Source organism: Echiichthys vipera (genome assembly GCF_963691815.1).
Source record: "Echiichthys vipera genome assembly, chromosome: 21".
Lineage (NCBI taxonomy): Eukaryota > Metazoa > Chordata > Actinopteri > Perciformes > Trachinidae > Echiichthys > Echiichthys vipera.
In genome coordinates, this window is record NC_139846.1 from 13,950,129 (window position 1) to 13,975,171 (window position 25,043).

Genomic DNA, 25,043 nt, shown 5'->3' on the forward strand with positions numbered 1-25,043 from the left:
TAGTACAGGTTTGTCAGTTGTGCTTTAGAGGCCGTGTTGATGATGACTCATCTGTCTGTACAGAGGTTTAATGCCCTGTTCTTCAACAGCAGCACCATGTGTTGTCTACATCGTCCGACCCTTTGAGTTGAGGTCTGACCTTCTGTGTGGATGTTGTACGTGGTTGCAGCTGATGATATGCTCAGAATAAACAAACAACTGTCAGTCTCCTGTTATTATAAAGCACAATGAGCAGCCCTTTAAATATGGTGGGCGCACCTGTGTCTCTGCCTGTCAGTCCTACACCAGCTGTGGAGTCCTGCCTGGTGTCTGGTTGGTGTAACGCAGACACTGCAGAAACACAAACAGGAAGGCACGTGTTACAATGGACCAAGGGTGGCTTGGAGTGCTCTCAGACATGGGCGGAGCCTCTGTGTTGATGCGGCAACAGGATGGGCGGGGTTATTGCTTTGAGGGCGTTGCCGGGGCAACTCAGGCTGCTGTGGCCACGGTTGAGAAGCAGGGCGGCGGGTGGCTCGGGCCGAGGTGGGATGAACACAGGGCAGGAGCGGGTGCGCGCGTGGCTTTTGTGGCCTCCGGCGTGGCAGATGAGCTCACTGACTGTGCCCAACGGAGGCAGGTGCTGGCGCCAGCGCTCGGCTCGATCCTCCTTGTGCTTGATCGAGTACCAGGTGAGGAAGATGAAGATGAAACCGACGAACTTGAGGCTGGCGGCGAGGCCGAAGTAGACAAAGCGGAATGAGGTGACGTCGTACTCCCAGCAGGAGCCGTGGACGCCGCAGTCCTGCTGCCACAGCATGCAGGTGGTGTCGATCACAGCACCAAAGTAGATGGGCGTGGGGATGTAGGCTGAGGGAGTAGAGAGGGGTTGTGATGAATAACAAGAACATTGCTTTGTCCCACTCCCAAACTACATACACACAATGTTTTAGGGGCCTTGCCCCAAAAAACTTGAAATGCGTACTTGTTCTTTTTGAGTGCGTTGTTGATGTATATTATTGCATTACAATACAAAATTACCAAGCTCAAGGCAAATGAAAGATCCGGAGAAAACACAAAGTGAGTTTTAAATCTATTTTTTTTAACTTTACAGTTTCTAGGCAGTTTGCCTGACATCTGCCAGAGCATATGTTGCATAATTTCTTGTTAGTACAAGACAAGTACAAGTACATTTATTTCAAGTGTACTTGCAAATACACTAAATTATGACAATTTGCATTTAGTACCGTGTGTACAATTATAGTCTGTCATGGAATTGGGATACAGCACTTGAATGTAGAGTGACTGTAATGTAAAGGCATCATTCTACCACCTGGTGGCACCATTCCATGCAGATCAGATGGAGGTCTGATCCTCTGATGCGAGTTACTGGAAATGGACAAAATATTAGGCACCACTGTCAAAAGAATTAATCCAACTATGACCTCAAACGTTTAATTATTTTAGTGTTGGGCCAGCACCTCTCCAGCAGTGTCCACAAACACCAGACGTTAGTATCTGCATAAATGTAAAATGTATTACAGTGGTGTGGTTAGGACTACAGAAATTCTCAGCCGACTAACACTGATACAATTTTGTCGACTAATTGATCAGTTTATCTAAACAACAGATTTGTTAAACCAGGTTTCTCCATGAGGAAGCATACAAAAGCACCACACTTATCTTATGTTTACCAAAGATGTGCTCATAAGCTTCTTGGAAATAAGTAATTCAGAATATGAATAAATAAATAAAATGTCCCAAAAAGTCATAGTATGCCATAAAAATGTAAGTCTTATCGGAAAAATATAGACTCCCTCCTACTCCCCGTACTCACATCTTTCAATGGTTAAAGAGAAATAATGTGACAGCTCTATGTTCACACAGCCATACGAAGCAGATCTGAGGCATGTAAGGGCAGTGCTTACTAACACTGAGAGCTTCATAGACCTATCAACACAAAGGTTCAGAGGTCCACTACAGTGCTGCATTCCTGCCCTCTCTAAAAGTGTGGGGCGTTAGCAAGGACAAGAGAAAAAGACGTGATTGGCTGCACGTTCTGAACTGCTCAGGTGGCCAATTATTGACAAAAAATATTACATAATTTGTCAATAAATGACATCCTTTGTGCTTTATGATAATTATTTTCCCTTTAACATCTACCCTTTATGAATCGATTCACAGGGTCACAAAACGTGTGGTTCCAATACATTTACCATTCATCATGCAATGCAAATATTTAGGGCCTTACCGAGAGTTCGGAGCAAAACAAACTGCATCCCAAGAGCAAAAGGCCTCTCCTGCTCATCAACAGACCTGAGAGAGGAGAAACAGCAAGTGGACGATACAGATTCACAGCAGTGCATCCAAATAAAAGCTTGTAAGAATTTTTTTCCCATCTATTATTCAGTTCAAACAGACAGAAAATAGGCCTTTAAGCACTCGGACAATGATTGTCAGAGGCGGTCCCTTACCTGAGTGTGACGATGATGGCGGAGGGCTGAGCACAGGCGGTGATGAGAGTGACGATGAAAAGGAAGATGAGGAAAGGGATGAGAGTGTTGCAGGTGCGGTCGCACTTTCCCGACACCGCGTAGCCATTTTCGTTCAGGTAGGTTTTAACGATGACCAGCTGGAGCTGGTTGACCTGGCCGCCTGATGATGGCGTGATGACTTGTCTGCTCTGCACACAGCCGCAGTCGGTGTAGTTCCTAATCTGTAGTCATAAACATGAGTAAATACCACTATCCACTCAGATGGAGTCTTTTTAAAAGATGACTTAAATCTGAAGCTAATTCCATTAAATTAGACTTTTGCGATTGTAGCTACATTGAAAAATCAAATGTAAATTTAGACCCACAGACAAACACAGACACACAGACTGGGTGGCACCAGTGATGTGGCACAATCTAGACATTCCCTTTCCTCATGCTGTTATAACTTCCTATCTGACATTGTTGTGGAGTCTGACACATCCTGTACTTTCAGAGCTATGGGAGGAGAATTTACAGACAATAGGTCTTTGTGTATTCATTATGATTAATGGGTCTTTTCTCTGAAATTATTTTCATCACTCCCTTTTTATGCTACTTGATGTATAAATGGCTACAAAGCAATTATTTCTGAGGCAGGAAAACAATGAGCGTATGGGTGTAGTGAGAACATGAGTGTGCATTCACCCCGGTGCTATCATTGCCCACAGTGCTGCATCCAGCCAGACAGGGGTTGAAATAGGTAATGCCGTCAGAGCCACAAACTGGAGCGTACTCGTGGATCCTGCAGCCACAGTTTACGTTGCAACTGCCTGTCAGGTTCCTGTGGGTCATTGTCAGGGTCGGACTGCACAGAGGAAGACAGAAAACATTTGTTAACAACTGGGACCCATCAGAGACCATTTCAGCAAGGACCAAAAGCAGGGGACTAGGCCATTCAACTATCTGCAGGAGCATTTATTCATATTCTACACATTTATGCATCTAGGTTAGTCCCAGTGCAACTTAGTGGCCCTGCTACAATAGCTCTACACCATATGGTGCTATATATGGTATTTTAGACACATTTCCCATAAAAGCCTATGCTTCGTGCTGCATAGAGGATATTACTTCTAGTCCCCGCTCTCCTTCCCTGCATGGCATCACTCCATAAACTTTCAGCAGGAAAAAAAGAGCCCAGCGATAAAGCAGAGTGTTTCATATGAAGCAAAATGTAGCGTGATAGTCTCTGTCTCAGCAATAATCTGCTGCACATAATCCTTTTAATTATCTTTAATCTAGCCCTTCCCCCGTCTATGTGATGATAGAAGGAGAGAGACAAGGGGGTTGAGGAAGTGACACCTCCAGTGACTCGAGAGGCACTGTGGGAACAGTCACTGGATTTTGGCTCCGTCTAAACCGGGAGCAGTGAAGCGAGTCCTGGGTTTTCTCTGGGAAGCTTTGCTTTGAGCCCTGCGGAACAGCCGGGGATGAGCCCTAACAACACAACAGCCTCGAAATGACGCTGTACCACACACACATAGACACAACGTTGGCAATCCATCTCTCTGAAAGTCTGTATTTTGATGTGTTTAAGATGCAAAACGGGAAAAATTACTTATTTTAATTACTTATTATATTACTACTTATTAAAATAAGTGAACCGACCATTTTACCAAGACTATAAAGTGAGACTCATAATTTTTGTTGTCACAGGGACGGCATATTTGAGCCAGTCCTGACATAACAGTGTCACATTCCCGACACTGTGTGTGTGTGTGTGTGTGTGTGTGTGTGTGTGTGTGTGTGTGTGTGTGTGTGTGTGTGTGTGTGTGTGTGTGTGTGTGTGTGTGTGTGTGTGTGTGTGTGTGTGTGTGTGTGTGTGTGTGTGTGTGTGTGTGTGTGTGAATAACACATAAAAAAGGCATTAGCCCTGCATAAGTCGCATGCTCGCAGCACTGATTGCATATGTCCTTTTTTTACCCCCTGGACTAATCCATCCAGATGTTGGTCCACTGTGTGCCTGCTGCACTGCTAACAACCCACACAGAGAGCCAGGCGAGCGAGTGGCTTTATGTGGTTTAGTGATGCAGACACTGAACAGGAAGAATGGTGGCAAACAAGGTTAATGCAACAGAAGGTGTGTTTTGCAGATTCTGATCATTGGTCAGCTTTATTGTGAAACTGTGAGACACAACGTTTCTAATTAACCATAAAGATCCAACTCATAGTCATGCAAAACTTTTGCAGATATTCAAGAATATTAAATAACTTGATCTCTTGTCTCTGAAAATGTTGAGAACCTTTGGAGTTTGCCATGTGCTTTTTAGTCTCCAGTGTGTCTGTGGGAGAGAGCTCTGTCTAGACTTGTGTGCAAGTAAAGACATGTGGCACCGAGGGTGGGCTCAGGCTAAACATTCCTCATGTAGGTGCTACTGGTGACTAGTGACCAGTGCTGTTCATAATGAGGAGCCCCTACCGGCTCACACGTCTTGTTGACCCCCCTATAAACACCGGCTTAAACAAAGACTACAGTTATTAATGGGTCAGCGACGGGGCTTTAAAGGGCCCGCTGACTATTTGGCAAATAATCACTATGATTAACTTAGTTATGTGAAAAGTAAATTTCACAGATTTAGCAGTTTCATAACTGTGTGTTCAGTGTTTAGTGAACTTCTGAGATGGTATAGTACCAGCTACAAAGGCAACTAGGCCCATTATCAAAGTATATATAGTATTTCTGACCTTATGCTTGCAAAATGAACTTTGGAAATTTGAACTGAAAAATGTTTAATGACTAATGTTAATTTTCAGTTAGCAGTATAAAGTATGAGGAGATGGGATATTAATACAGTAGATATGTAATATTTGTCTTTTGCCTTATCCAAGGTTGCTCCGTTCATGGTAACTCCATGCATATATCTCTATCTCGGATGACTGTTTTGTTAACTGTGCAGCATGGCTGATGATGCGGTGTCGAGCAGTGGCTTCAGGAATAGAGGTGGCAAAGTGATCCAGCGAAGCCACGAGAGCAGATGCCAGTGTTGCTAATTAATCATTCGCACTCCAACACAATGCCACAACACATGAGGATGATGGGAGCGACGACAGCATCCCAAGCCCACACCCTGCTTCAGTATGTCTGTATTTAGAAACAAATTTATATCTGGCCCCCACGCACCGCATACATAAAATGGTACATATTGTCATTACCCAGTGGTGTAAGGTATGTTGATGCCTCCTAAATTGATGCTCTCGCAGCCCACTATGAAGAGTGTGGAGAAGCAGAGCAGAGACACCCCACTGCAAATCATGGCCAGTTTGGCTGACTCTCTGGCGCCAAGCTTCAGCTTCTTGATGATGTAGCCCCCCAGCACGATGCCCACCCCGGCACTGGGTACGATGATCAAACCTGTGGAGGAATGGAGGAAAAAAAACACTTCAGAAGTGTAAGCAAAGAGCACTGAAATAGAGCAGCTAATGTATGCCAAGAAACTTAAACTTTCTGTAAAGCATGGCTGACAGAGTGCGATAAGCGTCTGATCTAAAGTATTTCAAACCGGCACACACTAACATAAGTTCACACAAATAATGTGTTAGAATAATGTAATGTATCATACATTGTCTTGTTGGACATGGTTGCTTGAAAAAAGCCCATCAATCTCAATTTGACTTCCCTTGTTAAAAAGAGTTGAAATAACTATAGGCTTTGCCATATCAATGTGAACAGGCTACACTGTGGGCTACCACTGAGTCAGTTCAGACTGTGGCAGCACAGAGCACGTGCTCTCTGTCCACTAGAACCGGTCTAATTGACAGCATGAAGACAGGCAAAGCTGGCTGCTGGCAGGATGAAAAGTGTCACATTGTGCATGGGTTAAGGCCCGAGGAGGCTGCACATGGCAGCCCTTGAGCCAGGCTACAGGCACTCGCGCCCTGGTAACGAGCAAGATGGGGTCAGGCAGCGGGGGTGGAGGGTCGTCAAAGACAGAGGATCAGCAGAGAAGTGAGCCAAGTACACAGAAAAGTCATCTGGCTTCTTCCGCTCTATATGTATGTGTGTGTGTGAGTAAAAAAGATGAAATGTGTCTCTTGGAACACACTCAGTGAGAGCTAGGAAACAGCCAGCTGTGGCATAACATTATCCTATAAGTGCATGTTTATGTTCTAAAACCTTGTGCTTTCTGCAGGATTGAACATGTACACAGCCAAACCACATATCATATTACAGTGACATAAGGAACACACATCTTTAATCTGGATTAACAATCATTTGATCAATGTGTACATGCATGAATTTCTGTGCTAAGCCATGATCAAGATCCCATATAAAAAGAAGCCATGACTCTTCTGACAAACCTTTGCACTGCTTACAATTGTCAACTGCAGCTCATACAGCAGGGACAGAGAACACAAATGTCTTGAGCACACTGAAGAAATACAAGAAAAATAATAAGAATGGAAAATAGATATTTGAAAGGAATAGTGAGTGACATTAAGAGAGGCACCTCAGTGAAAAAAGTCAGAAACAGAGCAGTAACAGCAGCACGCGGGGAAGTGCAGCTGAGGGAGGTGTGTGATATGTTACAGGGCTATTTCTGTAGCAACATCTAATGAGCACGTAGCAGCTCTGTAACTAGGCATGATACAGATCATCATCAACGTGGTAATTTATGAGATTTTAATTTCCTACAGATTACTTGACATTTACCACGACCGTTCTTTGGACTTGTGGCTACTGCTGCATTTCTCGCAAAGCAGTGTAGGTGCTGCCGGAAACATAAAATGCATGACTTCCTATGAGGCTCAAAAGCTTTCCTTCAAAAAAGACTGAAGCAGCACTCTGCAAATACAACAGTATACAAGCTATAATGAACTGAACCAAACGGTTTTCAATTCATTGGCAATTGAGCCTGGGTTCTGATGGTCGGTTCCATAAATTAACTGATCATCATGCTAACTTAATATATTTTTCAAGTAGTAAAGAACAATATGTACATATAATTAACTGTAAGCAGTCATCAAGCAGTCACTTTATACCACCACTACATCACTTATTTGTGGTACTGTAACTTACTGATGCTACACTTTACACTGTCTCTTTATATCACCACTACATCCCTTATTTATTTATTAATGGTACTGTAACTATCTGCTGATACACTTACTGTGCTTTAGGATATGCTGCTACATTACACCGTGGTTTACTGTAACTTACTTCAGTACGAAATGCTGCTACACTCCACTGTGCCATACTGTCACTTAGTTCTGTAGGAAATGCTGCTACATTTTTAACACTTATAACACTTATAACTTATCGCTCCTTCTCACTTATTAGTTTGTACTTATTTCATTTCAATCTGCTGCTAAACTGCACGCTGCGTATTGTTGTATATTGTATATACCTACGCTTAACCACGATGCCTGTTGCACTCTGTCACACTTAGTTCATTACTTGATTTATCTGAAGTTAGCTTTGTTTTGATTTGATTTATGTTTATGCTTATTGTTACTCTGACCCTTTTCCACCTTTGTATTGAAACTGTTGCAAAATAATTTCCCTCGGGATAAATAAAGCTTCTTGAATCTTGAATCTCAACATTTCAAGTCAAGATTTTGGTTCTCTGAAAGTCAATCTTTACATTATTGTTATTAAATATCAACTTGAAACTGGATTCGGTTTGATAAAATGATCTGTGAAATCCCCTCAGACCACACCCATCTTCAACTTTGACCTTCAGTTTGAACTCAACAACACACCTGCAGAGTTTCATGACTACATCCTTCTCTGTTGTGATGATATCACAGTGACAAAATCTGTCTGCAGACAGACAGAAGTATAAAAACCTGGCAAAATACTCAATACTAGGACCACTTTTTGCCATGATGACAAAGACGAGTGAAAACAATACCAGCATTGCTGTCACAGCTGGTAATAATTCATAATAACCTAACAAATGATTAATTTACACACTCAAAAACACTGTCTGGTATTCTGGTCATTCTTAAAAATCAGTCCCTCACAATCATCAAGGAAATATCACAGTTGGTCGGTCCATCTGTCCGCCCGAGGAAGCACTGTGCTCCCCTCAACAGGAGTGCCCTCTCCTCCCAGCAGCTTGGCATCGCTTGCGTAGCCATGGCAACCAAACTCCCCGTTTGCCCTTACCCTGTATCCTGGCAACAGGCAGATAAGATGAGGCAATGTTATTGTGTATGTGTTTGTGCGTGTTTGTATGTACGTCTAGAGATGACCATATGTTGGCCATCAGAATACTTGGGACGCACACAAATGCACGCACACACCTTTTTGCTTTCCCAAGCATTACAGACATAACTGCAATAATCCTGATTACAGATTTGTTGTGTATTTCTACCACTGAGTCAAACACGACTGAATGATTTGTACATGCTACATGTGCGGTGCACAAATTACAGGCAGAGCAGAGGGGAGTGTGTGTGTATGTGTGTGACTACATTATGATGAATGTGTCTCCAGCAGTCAATAGAGACGTGTGTGTGTTGCAGTCGGGGATGTGGAAGCTCATCATGAAAGTCAGCGATGACTCATAGACGATGAATCACCATGTCCTCTCCATGTGGAGAGGTGAGAACAAATGTGACTTTAACCTGATACAGACTTCCAACTGGTACATATAGTACGTGACGATGTATGATCATGTACAGGGTCAGGGAGCGCACACACAAAGAAACCATTTTCCAATGCAGTGAAAAGCTTATTTCCTAGAGACATAATGTCGTGTTTTTAAAATTAATTTGAGAGCAGAGAGACTATAATACATTCTAATTATCTCTTTGCAGAGAGAATTTTTATCTCATTGATCTAACAGTTGGGTCATTGCAGTACTTTTCAGTGACAGGTCAATTAACCTATGACATTTATTTCCCTATAATGCAGAAATAAAGCACACAATTTCTTCCATTTAGGATTGTTGATTTAAAAAAACCACACCACATTTCTCAAAGCCACGGCAGAGCGGAAGGAGGAAGATCCAATTTTCTTTACTGATTGATGATGAAAACAACCATGATTAATTTGTCGCTTGACAGGCAATACATCGGCAACAATTCAGATGATGGCTATATCACAGAAGCAATTTCTCAAGTAAAAAATGTCACACAGCTGCTGATTCCACCTTATCAGATGTGAGGATTTGCTGCTCCGTTTTTATTGATGTAAACTGGGGGGGTGGGTTTTTGGACGGTTGGTCAGACAAAACAAGCACTCTGATGTTGCATTTTTGCCCTGACACACACGAACATAACAGCAAAAATTATAGAAAGATTTCTGAAATTAGTTAGTAACTCCCCTAGTTGTTAAGATGTATATACCACCAAGTTCTACTGCATCATTTTCAATGGCGTGACAGAAAGGAAAAAAACTGTAAAAGAAAAATTGAGTGAAGGAACAAAGACACACTGTACAAAGGAAGACTTACCGGTGTATATGCTGGCGTTGGAGGCAGGGATACCAAACTGTGACTCAATAAACTTGGGGATGAAGGTGATGAAGGCGGTGACGATGGCGCACTCTGCCGTGTAGGACAGGCTGACGAACAGGAAGGTCATGTTGCTGAGGATCCTCAGGGCTGCCTTGGGGAGGTCTGGGGAGGGAAACAAGACATGGCACTTCGTTACTGTGGTGTTGTAATGAACACAAAATCAGGCCCTTATTTTGCCTCTCTGACGCCCACACAAACTGAACTTGACAAAATCATCAGAAGAAGAATCATTACTGGAAAGGTGCGATTAAGAAGAGGCATCAAAGGCTGCATCTGTAGCCTAAATAAACCTCATGTCGTAATAATCTTATGGGATAACAGAGTAAAAGTTATCACCAGCTTTAAGTGTCTCTGAGACACACACATAAATAAATCCTCATGCATTTAACCATGTCTCATTACATCTGGATAGGTATCCTTGTTTCACGCAAGTCTGCAAAAACAAACAAGACACACAATGTACACACAAACACACTGTGTCCAGCGACGACGATGTGATAAACCCTATAAAGCTTTAAAAGAATGCATATAGCTACCAGCAAGTTTTGTATGTGGATCATGTGCATCACTGCCGAGAGCACAAAACAAACCAAGCTCTTAAAATCTAGCCTGAATGCAGTTATCCTTTGTTCGTCATGACAAGGGCAAACATGCCCTTTATGTCTGCCTGAGGACAGTGTCCATATGATTAAGTTGACATGATGCAGAATGTCCTTTCATCATGACGCTCAAAAGTCATGTGGTCAAACTGTAAGAACAGTAGTGTTACCAGGCAGAATGAAACAGCCTCTAGACGTCATGTTCCATTTTCAACTCCCTGTTTAATGTAGAGACATGTCACAACATTAAGAGATGAAAAGCTATCTAAGGAAATTCTAAAGCCCTTTCCACACAGAGATTCTGCAGCAGCACTGCACTGAAAGTACGCTGCAACGCCAGCTTTTTGTTCATTCAGTTCATTCATTGTAGTTCCCCCCTATTCTGTCTTCATACCTCTTACATAGACAGCAGGGTGCAATAAAGGTGCAACACCCCCGCAACCAAACAGCCGTTGTGATTGGGGCTTAAGGGGCTTTGATGGTCGTCCTGATTTCTTAAGTGTCCAGTCTCTTGCATTTGAAAAGTTTGCCTTCAATGTCCTTGCAGAAAACTGTTCTCAAGGTGACTAGAATAGACAAGCCCCTATATCTCAGCAAGACTGAGGGCAAAAGATTTCAGCAGCAGCTTTGACAGAATGGGGATCTCTGCAGTCCACATGGACCTCAGATTCAAACTGCTGCATCTCTACAATAAAAGAGATAAAGCTGTTGTAGTTTGTTCTGAGCAAGACCCAGGACAGGCTGTATCGACTACTTCTCTAAAACTGCGATAAGTGTGAGCAGTTAAAGCGGATGTCTAGTCTGGTTTCTTGCCATATCATTCTAACTCCATCACAACACATTAAACTAAAAAAATTTAAATCAGTCATAATTTCAAATAATATTTTCATTGAAGGTCACGGATTAAAAGATTCACATTTGAAGTTTCAGTTCAGTTTTTCAGTGTGAACAGAAAGATGCAGAGATATTTTCTCTTTGCTTCATTTTCTGCAGTCGAAAGCCAAAAAAGGCCAGGAGAGATCCCTCCATCAAACATGATTATCAGTAACTTAAAGAAACCCACCAACTTATGTTCAACTAAAGTTTCTCGATTCAAAGGAATTTGAAATTTGGAGGCTGATTCGAGTCAGAACGATGGAACCAAAGGTAGTATCTAATACAGCCCAAACTAAAATGTTATTTTTAGGTTTTGAGATTTGATCATTTTACCTCACAGTCTGTTCTGTCTGCACAGTCTTTCTTTTTTCTCTCACTCTCTGCGAGTGTGTGTGGTCTGTCAAGAGCCACATTTTAGAACGAAGGTCAGACTTCAAAACCTTTGGCGCGTCTAACGGAGCACTCAATTGACATCGCCTATTTGGTCCTTTGTGTGTCCGGAGTGTTTTAAGCTCTGAGCTGACCTTACAGTCATAAGGCTATCAGGGGGCTTTATTGTGTCTCATGTGCTTCACACATGCTGGTTTAAAAAAGGCAGGAAGTATGTACTGTAAAGTGGATTATTATTAGTAGGTAAGTTTTCATGAAGCCTGTATAGGTGGCATGGGGGCCTTGATTTGGGGTAAGCTGTCTCAGCACTAATTCAACTAATCTTGATATAGGTGGGGTAATGTTGGCATCTGTTAGTGTAACTTCAGAGGGGGGGGGCACTTCATCCATCTGCTTTCGTTAAACATTTGTCTTTTAGCTGAAACAAGTGATAAAAGCATATTATTTGGTAATATCGGTAAATGGGCTTATACAAGTTGAGTTTCGAGCCATAAGGATAGTAAAGTCTAAGCAGCGGATCAAATGTAAGGACAAATGCTGAACAACAACTTAGAATTTTGTGAGCTTTAATTTGAGTTTTTATAAATCTGTAGATTGTGATTCTTGAGTCACATCTTATTTGAAAGTAATCGTTGAAAAAAACATTTTATATTACTACAATCGTATTTTAAATCCTGTCAGGTTAGGAATAAACTATTGAAAATATGCAATATAAAGTATGTGGCTGCAGTTTCTCATCTATACCAACTAAAATTCCAAGAAATGTTATGAATTGCTTGCAAACAGTCTGAAGTCTGGAACATTCTATAATCAAGAAAGCGTCCCTGATGTGCATCAATGAAAATATTCAGTATTTTTCAGTCTTTGCTGATGAGAAATAAGAAAGAAAGAAAAAAAAGCTTGGTGAAAACAGCCACTTTAGTGTGGAAAATGCAAACACAAGTGAGCCTGCAAAATTGGCCATAGTTTGCACAACAGCTCACAACATCCTGCTGTGACAAGTAAAACAGCATGAGAGCTGCCACTGGTCTGAGGAAGGTATAATGCATTCATAGTTAGTGTGTGTTATCTGCGCTCTCTCTCTGTCTGTCTGTCTGTCTCTCTCTCTCTCTCTCTCTCTCTGGAGTGCACATAAACAGGAATCTAATAAATTAGAATTCACTTTAGTTGTTGTGCATATAATAAAGTGTGCAACACTAAACATGGATGCTACAGATTTTCTCTGCTGCCGTGCCAAGACCGTCTACTCCTGTGTATGGAAATGTGTCTGATCCCCTGAGAGCTCCAGAGCGAGCTGTCTGAGAGAAAAATAGTCAGACGAGGAAACTGGGAAACACTGAAGCAAAATGCAGCTCAACCACGGGGCTCTCCCAGCCTCAGACACTGGATATGGCTCAAAGAAGACATAAGAAATGCTCTCACACCATCTCCAATTTTCCTAATTTTATGTTTTCATTCTAGTTGAAGAATGCAAGATCGTTTTTTGGAGAAGTAGAATGTCAAAATGTACCATTACGGTTTCTGAGGTTATCATCAAGTTTTTAACCGACAGCAATTATTTATGACCTTCGGGTCATAAGTTTTCTATTAATTTTATAAAGTAAATAGAACCCAGTAGTCCACTAAAGCTGCCCATGTTTACAGTGAATTCCTGCTTTATTAGTCAAATGTGTGGACAACCTCCTACAATCACAAATCAATAATGTCTTTCAAGTGAGATCTCAATGGAGCTCCCACTGTTAGATAAGATGACTAATCCTGGCTTGATTGGATTATGGGTCATTTGTACATCAATAGTTCACAGTTCCTTCACGTAAGGTACTCCAGAGGTGGAAAGGGAAGGCTGATATTGTCTTCTCCTCACCTTTGATGTCCTTTCCAAAGCCCATGGAGGATGTGACGTTCTGGTCTTTGCTACTGGACTTTTCCTTCATCACATCGTCGTCGCTGGACACATCGCCGGGGGAGCCAATCTTTTTCTTCTTCCTCTTTTTGTGGCGTGGGGGCAGCTTTTTGGGGAAGGCAAACATGGGAAAGATGACCAGAAGCATGGCTACGGAGCACAAAAGAAAGCCGCTCCACCTGAGAGGAAGAAACAACAGATGGGGCAAAACAACAGACAATTGAGAACAGATTGATCATCACACAGGAGACACACATAAGGGCTCAGGCAGTCATACAAATGCACATGCATATTTACCAGTTGCCGATAAAGCGGGGGTCACTCTGGTCGATGTTGACTACAGTTTTGGGGTCGACGTAGAAGCCGATTAGGACGCCTCCCAGCAGGTAGCCAGCTGCAGGTCCCAGGGCTCCCATCACATACATGATGGCTGGAAGAGACAGAAACTTCCATAACATCAACTACTCTTGAAACTGCTTTCCTAACTGTATATACCACCATTTACTCCAATTATTAAAACACTTAGTTTCAGAGCAAACAACTTTCTTCATTGATGCTTTTAATGACTCACTGTTACCTGTGAATGTTTAAATCAGCCCTGTGGGAGCTGTTCATTAGCCCTGATGCATCATCCACCATATTCAGAACACCTGCACTGAGATCAGTGGGAACTCTCCAGCAGCCCTGAGGTCATTTCTCACAGCTTTTGAAGCGGCTGTAACAACCGACCTGAAAGCTGCAGAGGTCTTGCATTGACCTCAGGGCACGCCTGCAGCACTCCCACACCAGCAAACCACAAAGCGAGTGGGGGCAAAACATTAACCCTCGGGCGCTCTCAGAACCTAACTGTGGAGAGCCAATCAAACGCCGTAGGAACGGAAAAACTCATTAAAGTCAGATAACCTTAGTTGGACAAGTGGAAAAACCTCCTGTGGACATCCAGTAGAGACAAGACTGAAAGCCATTTACTAGCTGTAATCAGGGGGCACACTTTCTATAATTACACCTGGAACATTGCTGCTGGCTGTCAGGGTGTGAGAGTGCCCATTAGGGGAGGGTTTAACTCTGTGATGGTTGTGTGTACGTGTATGTGCATATGTATTACATGCTTCCGTTGTTCCCCTCATTCACACAAACACACCTAGCAAAAATACTCCTGTTCTTCCAATAGTGTCTCTCAAATGTCACTTTCTTGGGTGCCGGCACTAAACACCATCAGCAGTGTGTGTGTGTGTGTGTGTGTGTGTGTGTGTGTGTGTGTGTGTGTGTGTTCTTTGCTAGAACAAATGCATGCACACACACAGCTCCCCTTCATCAACAAAGTTTGTTTTTGTCAGAACAGCCATTTCATCTCAGTCAGTTTCATCAAATGTTTCAGGTATCCTGCCAGCATTTACATATAGCATCCCTACATCCCTGGAGGTTTGCATCTTTCCCTGATCTCATATTTTCATCCCAACACTGTAAGTGCTCTTGGACGTCCTTTCCTCCGTGGATGTGACCAACATAGCACATGACCCCTACAGTGCGGTTCCAACAATGTCCCAAAGTGCAAATCCTTACCTGCACGTAATTAAATCATGGCTTCTTTAAACAAAACTATTGGGGAAAAGAAAAAGCAGAAAAAAAAATTGGCTTAAAAGAACAAAAGGCCCTTCAACAACCCCCCCCCCCCCACACACACACACACACACACACACACACACGCTTACATACATACACAAATCACAAGACAACAATGGTCAATTCTCTCCCAAGACTTTGATAATAGTCTTTTTTACATAAGTGTCTGCACACAAAAAAGTATGTCTATGTAAGCGCATACATTACAAAACATAAATAAGGTCTGTGGCGGTTTCATAGACAATAATCACTCATCTAAGCACCTAAAGCAGATGTCCGTCCCCCTTTCACTTCTCCTGTGCCTCTTCCACTCGCATATCATATTTCATCTTTTAAACTCCTTTCACTGCACCATTTCTCATATCCTGCTGGCCGAGAGAGTCAGTTCACCGCAGCAGTCAAACTGTTACACAATGTAACTGGAGAAATTACCCACCGGAGACAATAAACAATTCATTATAGTTGGCAAGGACAGCAAAAGGTCTTATTTTATTATCTCCATCTTGAAATTAAAAAAAGGTCTCGCAAAACCTGAGCTAGTGAATCACACTTTTGTGGTACAGGGCAAAATAATTTTCATCCATAAAGAACAGAACATAGGTCATAATAGAAAGGCTTGTTATAAAGCCGAATGAGTCTAAAGATGAGGGTGAGGGTGAGGGTGAGTCTGAGCGGTTGGTACACATGATTTCATAGACAGCAGAGGGTTCAGAATCAAATCTAGTCTGATTACGTTACGCCGTTTTGTGCTGGTTCATAATGGAAATATGAGTGGACACGGCCGTAGCGTGAGTGAATCAGCTCTTGCAATAAACAGGATTTGAAGTTTGAATATAACTAAATGTCAAGTTAACTTGGGCAGTTTTTGCAGTGGAGTGCCACACAAAGAAAAGCCCATCAATACATCACTCATTACCTCCCCTTGCAGACTGCTGGCCCTGTCTGTGCCCTAAATATAACGCACCATCATTTAAACACACTCTGGCTTGAACCAGATACACCAGGTGCACCCAGCCGTTCACTCGGCAGGCAAAGGTTGAGCACCAAGTATGGTCCTTTGGTTGCCCTCCAGTCCCCATCGTCCCTTTTTCTCGGGCACCCAGGCCGGGACTGGCATATTTTATCCCCCCTGGGTGATTGTGTAAGCGCCTGTCTTGCCACGCCATCCATCACGTTAACAGTGTTCTGCCCGATTGGAAGACGAAGGGGGTCATAAACCGTGCTTGACTCGTCACCCTACCCTGCCCGCCTGGCACCGAGCCGGGATATTTAGGGATGAAGGGATTGGAGGGCTGTGGCCGGGCTGAAGGGCAGCCAGGGCAGAGCCATCGGATTGAGGAATATGCTGGCACAGCATCAGCGCTCCATCACGCAGAAACACAGGCAGACGTCAGAGAAGAAAAGGTGAATGCCAATATTAGAACGCATGGCACGCCACAGGCTCACTTTACTCAATTACACAATGGACCTTTACCAGCAGCACGTGAAGGACGATACATTACAGATTTCATATAGCTTTCTACACGTGCAGAGGTAATGGGTTAGGAGCTCTCCTTGGCAGTTATTGGCTTTGCACTCTTATGTAATGCAAAGTCAGCATCTAAATCATCCAGCTTGACATTCAATACATTGTAGTAATTTTGTGCTGCCTTTGTTAAATGCATTAGACATGCATGAAAAGCTACAAATTGAGGATGAAGTCACAAAGCGTGCAAACAAACACGTTACAAGCAGAATCCAATACCAGCAACGACATATTGTTTATTGCACAGGCGTCGGGGAAAAACTAATTCTCACCGAAAAGAACTCAAGAAGCACCAAAGCATAAATTACAGCAGAATGACTTTACCACCAACCAATGTCACTCCCTCCCTGCATATTAAATACACACGAACCCTTAAAATGGGCAGGCACATGGACACTTGAGACGGTGCAAAGGCATCAAGGGTAAGGGTCGAGGAAGGATAAGGTTAGAGTTTTATCGTGCATCATTGACCCCAATTTAATGCTTCAGCTTCAGTGTTTGTGATTGATGGACTCAGCAGAGATAAACTCGACAATAATCCGTAAAGAGAAAGGAAATATAGTGGGATAAAAAAAATAAAAGCTTATAATCTGAGAGAAGAGTGGCAGGGAGAGAAAGTAAAAAAATGATGATGCAGCAAAAAGTAGAAGAACATCATGTGTGTATGTGATGGCACATAAAAGAAACAGAGGGAGAGTAAAGGAGAGGAGCTGGGCTGCAGTCTGTGGTGACTGATCCTACTGTGTAACCTGCAGTGATAAAGCTTGCTCAGCAACATCCCTCTCATATCCAACCTTCAGGGACTGGCGCTGCTCTGTTGTCTCAACTCTGCTTCCTCCACACTCCGTAAAAGCTCTACTCCTCTTGATTCTCTGTATTCATGAGCTCATTCGGAGCTTGGAGGAATGAATGAGGGTGAGACGGAAAGAGAAGAATGGCAGCAAAGAGGAGTTAATTGGAGACATGGTTAAATCATGCTAAATGCCCAGGTGGCTGCTGATGCTTTTGAATTGGTGAATTTTTCTCCACTGCAGTTCCACTGAATTGTGTCTTAATGTGTTACTGTCATTTTGCCATTCTTTGAAGCCATCTTTATAATTTTCAAAATGGATTTTTAAATTTCATAAAAATAGTGAAATGTTCAGCACATTTTTCAAAACCAGAGGTGACATCTTCAGACTGATCGTTTGTCCAATGAACAAAAAGCACTTGAATTAATGACTTAATTGGTTGATCAATTATCAAATTTATAGATTTTCACTTACTGTTTAATAGACAATTAATGTCAGCTTTACACTTAACTGATATTCATTACAGATGAGATTTTACACTTACGCACGCACACACACACACAACTGGACTTGCAACAGACAACTTCCCTTCCCCGAAAGATTAAAACTTCTGCAAGAAATGCAAGGAATTCTTGGAGACACAGCACCCAGTTTCTATACTTGCCTTGACTGTGAATGGAATTTCAGGCATAACAATAAAATGGTGTCTCTAACGCTCGCCCATCCCCCCAACCTCGCCTGACCTTCTGTTCTCCTCACCCCATCACCCTTGAGAAGCAGCCAGAGCGGCAGAGGATGGAGGAAGAGAACGCAGAGCCAACGGACCTGATAAGAAAGCACGCTGACATAATGACGCAGCTCCCTGGTGGCCAAACTCATTACCACAGATTAATGATTTGATTTAATTACGTGGACAAACCAAAGGATGGGACTTTCACTGACATGTCAGAACACTGCGGGGTTATAAGGTTGAGGCTGCAATTCACAAAACAGAAGATTCATCAGTGTCAGACTACACTTTTATCAAAGCTGCAACTCCGCACAAGATGAAATGTAATTGAGCACAATGTGTACGTGTTGTTCTTTTACTTGCAGGCCATGCTCGGTAAGTCTTGTTTGTTTTCAGATTTGTTTACTTTCTGTCACTTTCCTGCAATAAAGGCTGAAGAGCTATAAGCCTGGCTCTGTAATCCCATTCTGCTTTCTGACTGGAAACTTTCAGTTTCAATGAATTATGTAGCACTCCACCTGACTATTAGCCTACAAAGCTTAGTCGGCCTCCAAACAAGCGTGGGAATTTGCAGCCAACAACACAACGACCTTGGATTTGTACTCTATGCGTTTTGCCGGAGCTGTCCAATCTCCAAAACATGCAATCACATTATATTCTCAGACAGAAAGAAATGTAGATGAGCTATTCCGCTTAATTTAATAACATCTACTTTGTGCAATAAGTCACTCAGCACACACCTCAGTATTGTGAGATACTGCACTGTACAGTCCAGCTCAATGCTTGAAGCTCTTTCGAAAGTGTAGCTGCATCTTACAGCTTTATGATAGATGATCTATGATGCTGCTGCTGTTTGAAAGAGAACGAAAAAGAGAGGGACACCGCTCTCTGTATTCCTGTGTTACGGGGATCAATTCAGTCATGTGACCTTCCCCCCTGAAAGACAAGAGGAGGAAAGAGACAATGAAATAGGGGAATGACGGCATTGTCATCGCAACTTGCTGACATAGCAGTGTCTTCTTACAAGTCCTAACCTTACAGTTTTACCCAGAGAGCATGCACACGGACTGTGGCTAAATGCACACGCACACACATGCGCACACGCACACAAAGGGCAGTGGGACAAATTGTATTAATATGCATTAGTTAGATGATGCCCACAACCACAATGCATGATTTCTCTAAAATCAAATTGGCTGTTGAAAGCTGCTCTTTTTGGTTCACGTATATGCAGCAGCGCAACGTGCAAAAGGACAGGATAAAGAGGAATAAAGAACAGAGGGTGTGCTGAAATAAAATACAATCAACCATTCACTGGTCAGCTACACACTTGTAAAGTGGCGTGACTGCATCTTGCACGATTATCGGGCCAGGTCCATAACGTGGTGCGGCCCTTTCCTTACACATACAAAGACTCACAAGGTGAAAACAATACCAGCGTCACTGTCCCTCTGGGAGCCTGATACTGAATACAGAGTTATAGCCGACCAGTCCAACGTGTGCGATTATTCTGCAGCATTGCATCATGCATGTGATTTAATGAAGGTAAACACAGTGGAGGGCTGTGCATAATTGCACTACGCTCTGGCAAATAGGAGGCTGCAGATTTATCTACATATCTGTCCTGCTGCCTTCAAATATCTGCAGGGATATAATGAACTGAATGCGAAGCTTTCCATACACTAGAAAAGCAGCTGTGTCCAGTAATCATTGTAATAATCACTCACATTAATTCATAGATGCATACATGCAGACTGATTAACCAGCGGGGGAAATGATATAGAAATTAAGAAAGGAAGTTAGAGGGTGTGAACAGAAAAAAGGCCAGGGGAAGTTAAAGTAGCAGAAGTGGCGGAAATGAAGAAGAATAGAGTGTGATCGAAAAAATAAATTGTCACCGTTTCCATCAAGTCACATTAAATTGACATAAACACAACAACACTCACTAAATCTCACACAAATCATCAAGTCATGACGTCTGAAACACATGCAATAAATACACACATAGTAGTAGTCTGTTAGAATGGGATCATGATTATGAGTCCAATTGGTAACATGGAAAGATAATCCCGATCCTGTGAGGGCCCGCCAACCAGTCACTGGCACACAAGCTCACATAAAAAGTCAGTTTGAACAACCATCACAGTGGATATTGGACAAAAATAGTCACAGACTGATGGAAGCCAAAGAAAAACTGTGCAGCCACGCAGCTCCAATATGGTACAAACAGGTCAAGAAGACATTTGCTGCCATGTGTTAAGCCGGCAGATATTGTCTCTGTGATAATAACACGGTGATTTAGCTTTGCAGCAGCACACCAGTTGGTTTAGCCCTACCAGTCTGTTTGGACACCCAAACAAAGCACAGCCTGCATGTGTGTGCATACAACTGCCAGCAAACAGTCTGAACTTAAAACACGGTAACATAAAATATGTTTTTTTCTGGAAAACCCTGCATTGCCTAAACTGTAAATTGTAGTAAAATGGTCCTAAAATATGGCCTTTTAATTGCATCTCAGGGTTGAATAAAATTATATAGAATGGTTATTTTGTTTAACCCTTTAACACCACTGAAAAAAAGACTATTTGAATCCTTGAGGCGACATTTTTTAGAATTTATTTCACTGTTGAACTACCAGATGGATTTGAAAGTAAGGATATCCAATTGTGTTCTATATCATCCATCCGTTAAAATGACCACAATGGCCAAAAAGATGAGTATCTAATCTTCTCATACATATTACATGTTGATATTCATGTAACATACACAGTCAATGAAAGTCCTCCCACAGGCAGAACAGTGGGTGGTAAAATGATGAGATATGTATGAAATGTGGGGAATATTTGAATGGATCAAGTACAGTAAAGAGCTTTGATCCTGGTGTGCAGGCAGTACAGACTGGTATAGACAGAGTCAAGACTTTATCAGCCAGACTTGACTTCTGAGAACCATACGAACACCGACATCAAAGCCTTTCCGACTTAGAACTCTGCATTAAGGCCACCCATCAGGCTTTTAAACCACTTCACCTCCAGGCATTACAGTTATTAGCCCCTTAAGCAAACACATGACTAGTCACAAGGGGCACTGAGAACTTGATCAGCATTTCAAGACTGCTTTTCCCATCCCTTCCCCCCCTTATGATACTCTTCTTTACAGTGCACTATGACCCAGTGACCTTGTCTCTCATACGGATCTAATGAGGTACATAACAGATAGTGTAGACACAGTAATGGCAGGCAAGGATACCAATCATAAATCTACTGTACAAGTGCCGATGGAACGATTTTGTCACGCCTTTTGAGAGAAAACTCAAAATTGTGTCTTCGCTGTCGTGGTTTGGTGTCAGGCTGTAACTAATGATTATTTTCATTGTCCATCAATCCGTCGATTATTTTCTCAATGAGTGGTTTTGGTTTTTAAAATGACAACTAAAAACTAAAACTAAACTAAACTAAAAAAAAAAAAAAAAAAAAAAATCCAATTTCCCCGTGTGGGATTAATAAAGTAATTCTTCTTCTTCTTCTTCTTCTTCTTCTTCTTCTTCTAATTGAATCATCTTTGCAGCTCTACTTTCTTGCAGGGTAGAAATTCCTATTGTCATAGTGCAAGAAAAGCCCAAACAGTACACCCACTGTAATACATTTTTCATGCAAGCTGCTAAACCTTCCTTGCAGGGGTTCCACAAGCTCAGTTCACTAAATTTAATATTGAGAAATTGAGAAAAAAAGAGAATGGAGGGAGTTTCTTTATTTCTAGCTGCTCCCCTGCTGCGGGAGGAAGGCTGCGGTACAGTAGTCAGGCAGCCAGTGAGGCAACGCTTTTTGCCAGTCATGAACAACCGTTTCCTCATTCATCATAAAACATAACAAAAGCAACACACAGCAGAAAGATGTGCATGAAGGAGCTAATTAACTGTTTTAACCCAACGTGATTCAGCCAGTCCACAAAGAAAACGTTGTTGTGCTGTAGCAGTAACCCTAATCAGTTGACACCTTCTTGCAACGCTTTCCTGAGGGACCCCACTACAACTTTTCTGTGCGTCAGTGGGGTCACGGATCCTAACCACTTTCTGCTGATTCCGATGCTGGCGTAAGGCTACTGGATCTGCAGTGACAGCAAAAGACCACAAATCTGCTGCTGCTGCTGGTTGCCCAGCCATATCCACAGGGGGAGTGTGGCTGAATGCAAAGAAATCTAAATGGCAAAGTGGCAAAAAACAACTGGGAACATGGTGATGTTAGAAGAACCCAGCAAGCAATGCATGTCCGGTCAGTCCTCAGCGGCTCAACTCTGCGGCGCAGCATTAAAACGGGTGACTGGGCCTCTAAATCCATCACTGTCAAATGGACAAACCCTGTTTTTGGGACAAAGGATTTGAAGTTTCAGTTGAGAGAAAACTTTTGGAATAAATTTGACGAAGTGAACGTTCCTTATTGAAAACAATTGTGATTGACGTTGAATGGAACAGTGTTTTTGTTGGTGACTTGTGCATACTGAATGCACCTGTCGCTGACTGATGTGGTTGAAAGCTCAACCAAAACTATTTATTGCTCTCAGTGAAAGTATCTTCAAACCAGTGGCACTCTAAACACTTGCTATTTTATAAACATTAAGTACAGCAGATCTTTGATATGAGTGAGTGATGAATCAGTTTTGATTTCGGAAGTCATTTTTCACCAGCCTCCGTAAAGGTATTTCTGTGAACGCTGCACACAAAGAAAGCCTACTTTGTCAGTCAAGAGGAGAGAAGTTCTCACCATCTATGCCAGCATTATAAAGTGTTGTTTATTAGACTGTTGGAAATCTTTACTTGCTCACAACCTCCCCTTGTGACAAGCCAATCAAACCAGTACAGTTCTCTTTAACTGGCACACTGATGGAATGTCATTCAAAGGCCGAGCCTTAGAGAAATGTGCTAACTCCTTTGTGCCGCCTCCATTTTTCACACACTGCCACATTGAGCAAATCCTTTTGCTCTCTACTTAATGGTTTAATACATCACCTTTTATAGATATTCCTCCTAAATCCATCTTTCCTTGTGACTTTTACTCCCATTCCTTTCACACAATTTGAGTACACTTTTTTTAAAATATTGAATAATTGCTTCGAATGGATGATTGAAAAGGGCAGTTTCAAGTTTTTTCTCATAATGAAAGCCATTCTTTAGACGAGTTCAGATCAGTATGTGCCTTGGAAAAGTACAAAACATGATGTGCAGGCAGGGAAACAGCCAGGTACAGAGAGTCCACTGTTTAACATGGTATTCTGTTACCCTACTTTCTGGCCCAAGCTTTTAAATCAACAAACTACTATTCTAGGTTAGGATTAGTCAGCAGATTTGCAAGGGTACAATCAAGTTTATAAAAGCATTACTAGAGGAAAATTAAATTGGCCATTCTGTAGGTTTTAACTTTTTAACTGTTCTTAACCGTTTGAGTCATTGTGGGCAGGAAGACATTTACCTCCATCAGTTGACAGACACATATGCAGTTATTATGCCTATACTTGCTTCAATATCAACTTCTGCTCGGAACTCTACTTCATCTAGCCAATCTGATAGGATCCTTACATTACCTTACCAAAAAAAGAAACACACACACACACACACACACACACACACACACACACACACACACACACACACACACACACACACACACACACACACACACACACACACACACACACACACACACACACACACACACACACACACACACACACACACACACACACACACACACACACACACACACACACACACACACACACACACACACACACACACACACACACACACACACACACCAACACACACACACACACACACACACACACACACACACACACACACACACACACACACACACAGCTCAAACACCCCTCTGTGTGTTTGTCTAGCAAACCATTTGAGAGGGTGGAAGATAATCTTTCAGCCGACGAGGGGCCATAAAGGGGGCATCTGACCTGCCTGTCTGCAATTGTGTGTGTGAGAGAGAGAAAATGCACTATATATTGGGCTTAGGCGTTAGTTTGCCGCAAGTTGCACCTGCAGATTTTCAGCCTCTCTCCATGACAGACATGGCACAGCAATCTGGCCCATGGTGCTAAAAGCCGTGTGTGCCCCCCCCCCTTCCTTCCTTCAGCCAGCGCCAAGAATTTGGCCTCATCAACAGTACATCCTCCTCTGTCCAATTATTGCACTCCCTCCTCCTCAAGAGGAAAATAAACAAGAAAGATTGATGATTCCAACTCAAATTCCACAGTCTACATTAGCGCATCACCTCTTGTCTTTATGAAACCATATCAATTAAATATATATATCTATATCTGAGAATGAGATATCAAGACATATTTTTAATCATATTTACCACTGCTCTTCATGCCTGCATGTGTGTTTTGCAAATCTGTGTCCTGCGTGACCTCCATTCCCTTGGAAACAGTGTGATAATTGGATTTACTTGTATCTTGAAGGATAAAGGGCTAAAGGAATATATTAATAGCTGAGCTTATGTGATCTTAACTATGAATCTGGAATACTTTGATTACTATTCCTGTGATTATAATTACTGTGGCAGAATAAGCAGCAGATGGAGTGACAACAAAGCACAGCCTTGCTTTCATTCACAC

General features: G+C 42.3%; 1 protein-coding gene across 1 annotated transcript in view; it reads right to left on the minus strand.

Moving 5' to 3' along the window:
• Window positions 1-391: 391 nt before the first annotated feature.
• slco5a1 (solute carrier organic anion transporter family member 5A1) overlaps window positions 392-25,043 on the minus strand; it is a gene marked incomplete at both ends in the record, with an annotated part of 33,721 nt that continues 9,069 nt past the window's right edge. The window contains 8 exons of the mRNA XM_083936338.1: window positions 392-849; window positions 2,231-2,295; window positions 2,454-2,695; window positions 3,159-3,318; window positions 5,664-5,862; window positions 9,911-10,075; window positions 13,703-13,920; window positions 14,039-14,171. Coding sequence (XP_083792464.1) covers window positions 392-849; window positions 2,231-2,295; window positions 2,454-2,695; window positions 3,159-3,318; window positions 5,664-5,862; window positions 9,911-10,075; window positions 13,703-13,920; window positions 14,039-14,171 — 1,640 coding nt within the window. The remainder of the gene's footprint in view (window positions 850-2,230; window positions 2,296-2,453; window positions 2,696-3,158; window positions 3,319-5,663; window positions 5,863-9,910; window positions 10,076-13,702; window positions 13,921-14,038; window positions 14,172-25,043) is intronic.